General features: G+C 37.8%; 1 protein-coding gene across 4 annotated transcripts in view; it reads left to right on the top strand.

The window, feature by feature from the left end:
• Window positions 1–12,146, top strand: part of LOC121314324 (arf-GAP with GTPase, ANK repeat and PH domain-containing protein 3-like) — a 220,710-nt gene that overhangs the window by 118,711 nt on the left and 89,853 nt on the right. For all 4 annotated transcript variants that reach the window (XM_041247452.1, XM_041247450.1, XM_041247449.1 and 1 more), the window contains exon 3: window positions 5,395–5,482. In XM_041247452.1, the coding sequence (XP_041103386.1) occupies window positions 5,395–5,482 (88 nt within the window). The remainder of the gene's footprint in view (window positions 1–5,394; window positions 5,483–12,146) is intronic.

The following is a 12,146-nucleotide window of genomic DNA, read 5'->3' as shown; positions in this document are numbered from 1 at the left end:
GATACTTTTTTTTTTTTTTTTATTATATATTGAATGCTGATAGACCTCTGCATAGACACTAGGCATGTTTCTATTGGGTCATTCAAGATAAAGGGTGTTGCTTGACTGCTGTAGTAAAACTGCTTATTTCAATTGTTTTATTTTTAGTGGAAGGCCTTGAAGCTTTAAAGTAAAATGTTTATTTGTCTAAGCCTACCCTATATGCAAGTTTCAGACATACCCTCACCATGAATAACACTGCTGTTTTCCATGTGGCACCTACCCAGAAAACTATTTTATTCTTCATATGTGATTTTTGTATCCTCAACCTGAAACTGGTAGAAACTGTGCTCCAGAATGTGGTCCATTTGAACTTAATGACCCAGTCCACAAAAAAAAAAAAAACATCTTACCCATAATCCCTTATACTGTTGAAATGTAGGAATTGTTAACTTCATTTAACTGTTTCTTGTATTTAGTTACAATGTAATGTTCTTATTTATCCAAAACGCCTCTAGCCCAGTATTTTGCTTCAAGAATATGAATTTATTGTCTGTTTGTTTTCATGTGGTAGTCAACTCCCGTAAGTGTACTAATCTAACATCAGGCAATTTCACAATTTCACTTGCAACCCAAGCCATGTTCAAAGCACATTTTGCTATGAATATTGATTAAGAAGAGTCGATGTATGGTAGATCAAATGAGTGCCTGCCAGGAAGTGCTGTGTCTGAATCTTGGCTCCGCCACTGAGTCACAGAGTGACCTTGGGCATTCCCATGAATCATATGTGCTACAGTGCAGTGAGACCACCCGAGCTGAAAGATTGGATAGAAGTGATAGAATCCTCCAGTGAAAGTGATGCATTGCAGCTTGGTTATCCAAGTTGAATAAACGACGATTGGTTTGCTGTAACACACACAAGTATACTTTTATGCACGCTATACCAGAAAACTTTGTCGAGCAGAAAAACAAGAACAAAAAAATCTTCTGCCTACTGATTTAGCTCACCAGCAATTTAAGGGGTGTCTAAAGTATGTTTAATTGAAGCTCATACAGTATGTAATCATAGCAGATTTGTACATAACCAGCAGCTGCCCTTGCTGTTAAACATGCCCTGTCTGTATAGAAAGAACAATTGCTGTAAAGTTACTGCTTCATATCGGCACTAAGAGTTTGTGTTTAATTTGTGTTTGGTCAAAATTAATGAATGTTTCAGGACTTGGAGCTCAAGCCTATCTTGGCAAGACTTCATCAACTTGGCTGTAATGGATATACAGTACTATACTGTGCTGTAGGACTGTAAAAGACATGACTTATTCCCTTCCATAAAACCACAATTGACAGCAATGGCCATAGTGTAGAGCTAATGCACTAAAACCATTTTTGTTTAACTCCCTTTTAACCATAACTTCAGACTCGTTTTGTGCTCCACAAATAAGGGAAGAGCTTTTTCTGTTTGAGCAGCCAGCCCTATTTGTCTTCTCTGAAACATTGACTTACTTTTTAAAGCCAAATGAGGCTTTAAAAAGTAAGAGCTTTTTATTTAAAGCGTAATTTTAAGATTTTAGAGGCTGGCAAAATGGTCAGAGACAAGCTTTGTGTCGACTAAACTCAGCATTATGTAATATGAAATGTGTTTTTATAGATAAAAACAACAGAGTTTATAAAACAACAATGGTGTGTTAGTCCTGGCTCCTGATTGGTACTGCAAGCTTTTTCCAAGAAACCTTTTATTTTCATGAGGCACCACTTATTCCCAAAGACTAATAAAGACAAGTGCTGCAGTGTTGGGTCTCACTTTTGAATGAAAAACAACAAAAAGCTTTAAGTGACTGGAGTTTTGTACACTTTATTTTGGCCACACAGTTTTTCACATTGTATTGAACTGATTATTTTCTGTCTGATCTGACAGCAAGCACTCAAAGCCGATAATAGCAGACCAAAAACGAGACATGACAGTGAAGAAGTTCTTTTATTTTATCAAATTCTTAAATGGTATTCTACCTGGTTTAATGCTCCTAAACTTGCAGTTTCAATCAAAGATCCCTATTCTCAAAGCGATATTCAGCCGATCTGACCCAGTACCCACCCACCTTGTAGATGTCTTTACTCCTGTGAATAATTAATATGGTTGGAATGGCTATTTTATTAGTAATGGCACCACTGGGTTAGATATAAACATGTTTTGTTGTATGTTTTCATACATAATAATAATCTGGTTTTAAATGCGCCTTCCTGTCAAAACGTTCTCCTTTTCTTCGATTACATGCCAGTTAAAGGGCTTGTTATCACATACTGTACACGCTTAAATATTGAAGACATTATTTAAATAACACATAGCAACTTTAATAACACTCATAGGGATTAGATCATCCATTTTCTGGCGCAGTACCCTCTCAAACGTTACCTCAGTTTTCGGTTAACTTCCCTGAACTTTAAAACTCGATGGAATTGTCAAGCAGAGCAACCACAATTATTTCTGCCCCCGCCCCCAGCAAATATAACCTGCAGACACAAAGGCTGTTACCACAGGAGCTTCTGTTTCTTTTGTTCTTATTTGCTTTGCTTGAACTGTTTGTTTTTCAATGAATCAATAAAGATGAATGAGTTTATCTGCCTGTTTTTCCTTTAGTTTTCTTTAATGATGGCGAAGGTTGCATTCAGTACAGCTATTGATTTTCCATTCTTGGGAATAGCAAATTTGTTTTTTCAAAAACCCAGTTCGTTTTTTTTTCCCACCACTTTTTATCAACTCATTAATAATTAAACATGGAATTTGAACAAATATAATGTTGATAGTTAAAATAAGTACATTTAATAAATATTATCACAATTCTTTTTTTTTCATTTTATTAAAGCCAAGATTTTCAATACGACTTTTTGTTGTAATAGTAACTAAAAAAAACTGTCAATGTTTATAGACATCACTTGGCTCATTGCTGGCATTAAAATAAGCAGGGAAAGGTAAGATTTATATTACAACAGTTCAGAAAACAAATTGCTGAGCAAGCAAGCTAGCATGGGAGGTTGGTGCTAGTGGTGCTAAATTAAGATACTTTTAATTTTTTTTTTTTTTTTTTAACGGTTTCCCCTGTAAAGCAAGCGAGCTGGGGGTGAGGCGATTGTTTAAAGAACGTTTACTTAAGGTAATAATACATTTTAATTGGTATTCAACAATATCAGGTGTTAATTGAGTCTCATCGGGAGAAGGGAGAATCAAGCCCTAAATCGGCAGACTTGGCAGGTATGTAAATTTAAGTTTAGCGTTTTGCTGGCATTACAATAACCAGGATAAAATATGAATATTTAAAACTGATACAAAACATTCACAGATTCACTGCTGTGTATAATCGAATTTTAATTTAAATTGTGGCCCTTTTAATGTAAACACATAATCCTCCTAATTGTTAGTTTTCTAATTCTGCCTTGTTTGCAAGATTTAACAAGGTGTGTTTCCAGAGAGAATGTCTTTGATACAAACTGTGTGTAGTGTAGTGTAGTGACTACATCCACACAGTAAAGCAATCACATTCCTTTAAGGAATGTATAGCTAGAAAAATAGCTTTTGAGCAAGTTTCTTCATTGTCATATAATATACTTAAATAAAGAAACGGCGATGTGTTTTACATTGCTAATTACAGCTTTATTAAAGGCAGGTAGCATGGAAAGAAATAAACTAAACAACAATTAAATACGCAATTCATTTGGCTTACTTGATTCGGGAAAGTCCAGCCTTTAACGCAGTGCCTTGAGACTAAGTTTTTCAACATAGAAGAATGCAGTGCTTTGCCATTGTTGCCATTTTATTTGCTTTCATGTTCTCTACATGTTTACGACTGGCAATATGATCTTTAATGGTATTGACTCGTAGATGGTCAATCGAGTGACTGCAAAACATAGCATTTAAAAAAAAAAATAAAAAAATTGGCTTTGTTGGTGGAGCCACCCTGTTAAATTTCAGCAGGGACACGTGAATTAAGTCACATGATGAATAAACTCTACGTGGCTGGGTGTTTTAAAAAAACATACAAACAAACAAACAAAAAAACATAGAAAACTGGCGTTGCGAGAAGAAAAACAGTTCCATTCCCAAAATGCCTAATTCCGTTCCCAGTGCCTGATTTCGCGATCGTGGAAAATCAGTAACCCTAATTCAGTTGGTGGATTAGTGGTGTGCTGCACAGTGTGCTCATACAACATGCACACATGCACGTGTGCCATTTGTTCCTTCACCTGCTCTGGTTAATTATGCAGTGTGTGTTTTTCATTAGCGACAGTGGCAAGAAGGCATGAGAAACAGGAGAGATTGCACCTTATTAATTAGGTTGTTAATCTTGTTAATGAGGCACTCTGCTCCAACACATATATGTTGATATGATATGTTGAGGACTTTGTACTTTGTATCTTTTTTAAACACAGGACTACCAAAATGGGGGTTTCCACTACTGTGCAGTGTTTATTGGGAATCATTTTGTCAGCTGTTAGGGTTGTTTTGCTGATATTTCTGTATGTGGTGCCCCTCCCAACATCAGCTTGCAGCCTCCAGAGGTCCCATTTTGCGTTCTCCTGGCATAGGATCACGTCTTTCATGTAAGGGTGACAATTTGTGGGATACAATTATTGAAATTAAGACAAATTCATAAATCCAATCTCTCTCACAGAATTCATTTTAATACAAGTGCTGGCTGTAGTTGCTAGGCTAACTTATTACTTGTTACTATGCAATCATTGTATACAATTATATGTGCATGAGTAATGCAAGAACTTGCCAACCATGTTTAACAGCTAACTGACTACAAAGAGGCCTTTCCAAATTCAGTTGCTTGTCCAAAACATTTCACAATATCAAATACTGTACCCAAAAATAGAAGTGTACTTTTGCTCTACTTAGCTTTTTATGTTGTATTTTACACTTGAAGGCTGTATTTTTAATTGTATTTCTGTAAATGTTTTGTGTTCGGTTTGCACACATACAAATGATCTGTTGCCGTGAATTCATGCTCTGTCCTGGAGGCTCTTGGAAGCAAGTTGTTTTACCTTTTGTTTATCTTAATAATCAAAGAAATGAGCTGGCCAAGCAACCTAGTTGTTACTTTCCTCTTAAACCGTAAATGATTTGGGGTCTTCTATTCCGGATTTTTACAGTATGGAATATTTGTATCTACCAAAAGTAAGATTTCCATTAATTCTGACTTCCCTATCGAAGACTTTCTAATCTGGTCATGACTCATCTCAAAGTGTACCGTGAACATGACATTAGTGTCTACTCTCTAATGGCTTACTGTGTGTTGCATCATTCTCAGTTCGAGGTATTGAGTTCAGGGATTCAGTGTCCATGTTAATCGACACATGGCAAAGATATTTTAAACTCATAACCTGAAATACAAGTGTTTTTCTCTGTTCTTGGGTTCACAGGGTATTGTGGGCAACCTTTCAAGCGGGAAATCGGCACTGGTCCACAGGTACCTGACTGGCACATACGTACAGGAGGAATCCCCTGAAGGTAAGCTCAGATGTTGGCCAGGTGCAGGTTGTAAACTAACACGGTCAACCCTGTATGTACTGTAGTGATTGGCAGTAACATATGGAATACACAGATGGGAGCCTGGGGCGACAGGGTTAGGGTATTGCATCATTCAATGCTTGACTGTTTTCACAAGTGTGTGTAATTATATATATATATATATAGATATATTATATATTTATTACAGAGTCTTAATCAGTAACCTGGAGGAGTCTCTCTTTCATATGTGTGAATATTTATAGTCTATAAATATCACTCTATATATATATATATATATTAATATATATCTATCATATATATCTATATATAATATATATATATATATATATAATCACACATATATATTCCAGGTCTGTTTTAAGAACATAAGGAAGTTTACAAACGAGAGGAGGCCATTCGGCCCATTTTGCTCGTTTGGTTGTTAGTAGCTTATTGATCCCAGAGTCTCATCAAGCAGCTTCTTGAAGGGTCCAAGGGTGTCAGCTTCAACAACATTACTGGGGAGTTGGTTCCAGACCCTCACAATTATCTGTGTAAAAATGTGCCTCCTATTTTCTGTTCTGAATGCCCCTTTGTCTAATCTCCATTTGTGACCCCTGGTCCTTGTTTCTTTTTTCAGATCGAAAAAGTCCCTTGGGTCGACATTGTCAATACCTTTTAGAATTTTGAATGCTTGAATCAGATTGCTGCGCAGTCTTCTTTGATCAAGACTAAATAGATCCAATTCTTTTAGACTGTCTGCATATGACATGCCTTTTAAACCCGGAATAATTCTGGTCGCTCTTCTTTGCACTCTTTCTAGAGCAGCAATATCCTTTTTGTGACCAGAACTAAACACAATATTCAAGATGAGGTCTTAATAATGCATTGTTCATTTTTAACATTACAAAAATGACTACAAAAGATTTAGGAGCAGTTTTGAGATTTACGATTATACTGTAAATTTACAGTATAATTGTAAATCTCGAAAAACTACTCACTTCTAAATCTTTTGTAGTCATTTTTGTATTACTTTAGAATAAATACATGTCAATTTTATATGTTGTTTTTTTCTGACTTTATGTGAACGAAAAGACACAAAAGCTCCCGTTTTCTCACTAGAAATAGTGATATTTCAAAATATCACTGTCCTGGTCACAAAAGCAAAGTCTGTGGGTAATAATAGCCATTTTCTATACTTTTGAGGCATAAGCAATTAGGAAATAACACTTACTACCCAGTAAAAAATTGTGACACGGTGTTATTTCCAGCTGTCCATATGGTCGTTTGCAAGGTGCTAGCAGTATCCCAGAAAATGCCACCGTTTTTGTCTTGACTTTTAGTTTCTTTCCTAGCTCCCTGAATTTGTTTTGCAGGGATTTTGGTCTGTCTCTTCCAATGTTGTTTGTACCGATGTGGATAACTACTACCTGGTCGTCTCCTGTTCGTTCTAGGAGCCTGTCCACGTTCTCCGTGATATGTGTGACAAAGGCTCCTGGAAGGCAGAACACGGTTGTTGTTAGGGGGTCCAAACTGCAAACTGAACTTGCTGTGTTTCTCAATATGGAATCCCTAACAATCATGACCTCCCAACTTTTTGCTGTCTGGCCACTGCTGCTAATAGGGTCCTGGATGTTGTTCCTTTTGTTCTCTTGATGTTGGTTTTGATCATCTAAATTGTGAAGTGGCTCAAATTTGTTGGTTGTTGGAAAGCTCTGGCCAATGTTTGGTAGGAGTTTGATTGACCAGGCCAAGACTATGTAAATTACTGTACAGTACCTTTTTAGTGACTTTATTTATTTATTTATTTTTAATTGGCAGTTATTTTCCCCTGATTTTTATTTTCCGCTTTTTTCTCACCGCAAGCCCGTTGTGAAGCCATTATAGAACTAATGCGTCAGTGGACCACACAGGCAGGCCTGCAAGCGCCTGGCAAGCCTCAGGGGCCGCTGATGCGCAGTGAGCCAAGGATTCCCCAGACAACCTAAAAACCCTACCTGTCCGGGCAGCACTTGGCCGATTTGACACAGCCTGGATTAGAACTGGCGGCCTCCAAGCTATAGGGCGCATCCTGCACTCTGCGCGGAGTGCCTTTACTGGATGTGCCACTTGGGAGCCCTCCAATTTTGTTTTTTTAAACAACCCCAGTATACAGTTTCATAAATGATGTATCCTTGTTCTTTCCATCTTGTGGGTTTGCTGCAGATTGCAATTGAAGGTTTTTTTTTGTTTGGTTATTTTTCAAAAATAATTCTTTTTTGCTGGAACATAATCGGCTCCTACTGATTATTTTTTTTTCCTTCACATCTGGGCGTCATCTGATTTATTAAATACAAGATTAAGATGTCATTTTTACACATCCTTTGCTTTTCATATTTCCATTTAATTCATTTTCAATTTATTAAACATTGCTGATTCAAGCTGTCACAATTCATACATATTTTAATTTGATCCAACTACAAAGAAGGCTTGATTTATTCAGTGTACATTTTTTATGAGTGCCCAGCATACCATAAGGAATTGCTCGCTTGTTAGAGGACTATATTGGTTTTGAGCTGACCTGAGTGGCAGGAAGGTGGAAAATCTGATGGCATGCGGGTTGGATACCAGTCCTACTGTATGTTATCACAATTGTCCAAAAAGGACCTTGGGGCTCATGTTTAATAGTGAATCAGAAAGACTTTGCAGAAAAGGGCACTACAGGTCTTTCAGATTTCCTGTAAGCTTGTTAAACATACAGTACATTTGATTGACATCCAAATTGAGTCTGCATTGTTCATCTCCACCCACACAGTCAGGGCAGTGTCATTACTGACGCTGATCTGAACAATCAATTGAAAGTTGTCATATTAACTGTGAAAGCCTCTGGAACATGTCGCACAATTAACAGGTTGGAAGTTGTTTCACATCAGGGGTCAGTACCACCAAGTTGCGCGACGGACACTTAACAAAATTACCGGACTCAGTGACGGACATGGGGGGTGTATAGCAAACAGCAGAGCACAGTCCGATTTAAAGCACATTCTCCCATATATATAGAGGAGCTAAGCACACGAATATCAATGAAGAGCAGCACAACTGTATATAGCTACAGTTGTTATCTAGGCATAATAATAATAATAATAATAATAATAATAATAATAAATTCAACTCGCTTAGTGTTTTTGAATGCACCTTGCCGCCGCAGCTGCATCGAAGTCCTTTGTGCTTGTTGTTGCTGTTGCAATACGTAGACATGCATCAACACGACAGTTCTCAAGGTGATTCCTTGTGGATGTTTTAATTGAGTTCATGTGGCTGAAGCCTTGTTCGCAGCAACAGGTGTCAGGGCTCAGTGTCAGTAAAAGAAGTGACAGCCTTGCTAGTTCACTGTATTCATCCTCACTACTTGACTTGAATAAAATACACCATAATTTGGTAACGTCACTGCCACAGCAGTCTGAGTTGAAAAGTGTCTTCACAGCCTCATCCTCTCAGTACAATGTATATTGCATTTCAACTTTGCTGGAGTTAATGTGTTTTATAAATCTTGCAGCAAGTTTTTGCATTTCTGAGACTGGTGGCTTTTGGTTGCAGGGGTCCAAATAAAGCATGCATTTCACCAGCTGTTTTTCAGGAAACCTGGCCTTGAATGCCTGTTCAAGTTTTTTTGCATATTCAATGAATGTTGCTTTTACCTTAGTAATCTCAGTTTCTGGCAAGTAGTGCTGCTCCTCACACTCCCTCAGTATCTCTGTGACCTTGGCACTAGGGATAGACAGGTCGCTTGGAGTTATGAAAGATTCCCGTGTAGAATCCTCATTTGAAGGCTGTTTAAACGGCTTCAAAATTACCTTGCAGTATTTCTCCAGAGAACAGTATGCGTTGTATAGATTTGAGTTCTCTTTCTGCAGCGCTAGATTCATTGATGCGAGAAGTGGCAAAACCCAATTCAAGAAACTTAGATATAGAATGAATTTAGGAGATTGTAGCATGTCATTGATATTCTGGCAACTTGTTCTATAACTGGGTGACTCATTCCCAAATGCCTCTCTCTCAAAGTATTGCACTAGAGAATCCCGCAGTAACTCAAACCTCTCAACACAGGCAGCCAAACTTAACCAGCATTTTTTTTTGTAGTTAACCAGGTTTGAGTATTCCTCTTCATTCAGCTCACAGATCTATCTAAACTCTTTTTTTCTTTCAGCCCCACTGAAATGTCTCAGTGTCACTTTGATCGTGTCTTCCACGAAGTCAGGTATGACTGATTCACTGTCTTTAGGCATTAAAACCTGACGATGAGTCATACAGTGCTGGACAAATAAATCACCATAGCGATCTTTCAATCGCCTTGAAACACTTTCACGTTGGGCTAGCATTACAGATGCCCCGTCTGATGTAAATCCCACAATTTTCTCTACAGGGTACTTGTTTCGGTCATTTTCCAAACAACCAACGATGGCTTCACTCAGATTTTGTGCATTACAATGCTCTGTAATTTCAATTAAGCTCAAAAACTCAGAGCGAATTTCACCTGCGTCAACATTCACAAAACGATGATAAATTATTATTTGACTCTTGTCATTGTGGTCACTGCTCTCGTCACACATTAAGTTTACAAACGGTGCATCTACTGCTGCTTGAACAGTTTTACTGTAAAGATAGCCACCTAAATCCTCTGTGTTTCTTGACACAGTTTTTACACTGCAATGCAGTCTTTGAAAAGGAGCAGAGTTTGGGTCAATTTTTTCAGCCATTTCTTTGAAAACGATGCCTGCTGTAAATCCCAGTTTGGTTTTCGCTAAACTGTAGGCAAGGCAAAGATCATTCTGTGCATCTTTGAGATTGCGGTTAACAAAGTCGGTCATTGACTTTACCTGCCTTCCTCTGTTGGCTTTGGCCTCCTTGATGAATCTATCCTTCTCTACACTTGACATGTTTGAAGTCTTAGATATTTTTTTGCACCATTTTTCAGCATGGTTGCGAGCTACTGTTGACTTGAGTTGTTTCATTACTTGGCCACATCTTGCACACTCCATAAAATAATCTGTGGGTCTTTCAAAAATGAAATATTCTCTTTCCCAAGCTGGGTTGAACGATCTTTTTTTTAATTTCGACGCCATGTTTTTTTCAATGTGAAGAAAAAGAAAACCGTGCACAATGTTAACGCAACTAACGCTTAATCGGATTGTATAACAAGGCTTCAGTAGGCGGTTCAGTGTCATCAAGAGTCTGCAGTAACCATAGTTACGGTAGAATATTGTCTGTCAGTTTACGGGGAGAAGCAGAGGCCAAATCTAGCCTGTTCACATCGCAATTACAATATGTACATAGATAAATCATGTCTTTTTTCAACAGATTGTAAATCGTACTTTTTTTAAAATAAATTACCACGGACCTCAAACTTTACCACGGACACCTTGCCGATCCCTGTTTCACATAATAACTTAATACTTTTTTTTTTTAATGGTATTTTGGACAGAAATTCGATTCCTGCCTACTGTATGTCTGTGACAGAGACAGAATGATTATTGATGATAAATCTCCCTCCCAGCCTGTGAGGGCACTGTGTAAAGGGAACAGAGTGCCCTAGACTGGATGGCCAGCTAGAAAGGGGGTGGAGCTACGGTACTCTAAATCATCGTCCCGGAAGGGAAATGATGTCGCAGCCGCGGATTGGAGGAGTGGTTGCAATCGTTAACCAAGGGGGCGTGATTGTCGGTATATAAGGTGATGTAGCAAGGTGATCTTTTCCTTTGTTATGGTTAATACTGAACCGAAAGGAGAACCTGTATTGTTATCGTGAGTTTTGTTTGTTTTGTTGTATCTAAAATACTTGTTTGTTGTTATTAGATGGCTAAAATAATCCAGAGCTGTCGCTACAGGCCAGCAGAAAACCCGGACAACACTGAACTTGAGTCACGATTAATTGTATTTACACTACAGCACTCACTACAGACTTGTGATCGTGTTTATTGCCCTAATTCTTGCTGGTGCTGATTTTAAGTGACATTCATAAACAGTTCCTCTGCTGACACATCCTTTCTGTTTTGATTGTATGTTACATTCCTTCTGTTAGCCTAATTTGATTACAAAGCAGCTTCCCATTTACTTCTTCAGAACAATAATTAGGACATTGCCAATTATGTTTTATTGTTTGTGTTCTCTTGTGTTCAATATATTTGTTTCCTATTGCTGTTTTTTTTTCTTTTTTTTTTTCACCCCCTGTTCTGTATTCTGTTTGTCATTGCTCAAGACCTCAAAGCAGGTATGGTAGTTCTGTTGCCACAGAAACACAGGATTCATGCAACTGGGCTTGTAGTGTTGCGTTCCTTTTCTAATCCTTAGCTAGTTTTAATATGTACAAGTAATTTGCACCCTCTCCCCTCGCAGTTAACCAGTTCCACAGGATTTCTTTTTAAGCAGTCTTTGCCTTTGGGGGACACACCCTTACAAAAACATTTACTAAACTGCATATGACACATTTTTAGGCTTTTTTGCATCTAAAACTAACGGGGGAAATGATTCTGTTTTTAAATAACTGAAATACATAGATTGCAGATACAATTTAAGGCGGTATAGAACTGCCTGAATAGATAGTGATTTAGTATCAGGTATATAACAACTCTACTGTTAAACTGCCGTTTATCTTTAGCAACTTCTATATCCGGAATCTACCAGAAGG

The sequence above is a fragment of the Polyodon spathula genome, chromosome 4, assembly GCF_017654505.1.
Source record: "Polyodon spathula isolate WHYD16114869_AA chromosome 4, ASM1765450v1, whole genome shotgun sequence".
Taxonomy (NCBI): Eukaryota; Metazoa; Chordata; class Actinopteri; order Acipenseriformes; family Polyodontidae; genus Polyodon; species Polyodon spathula.
Note: the sequence above shows the minus strand (reverse complement) of the source record. Positions and strands in the feature narration are given on the sequence as shown.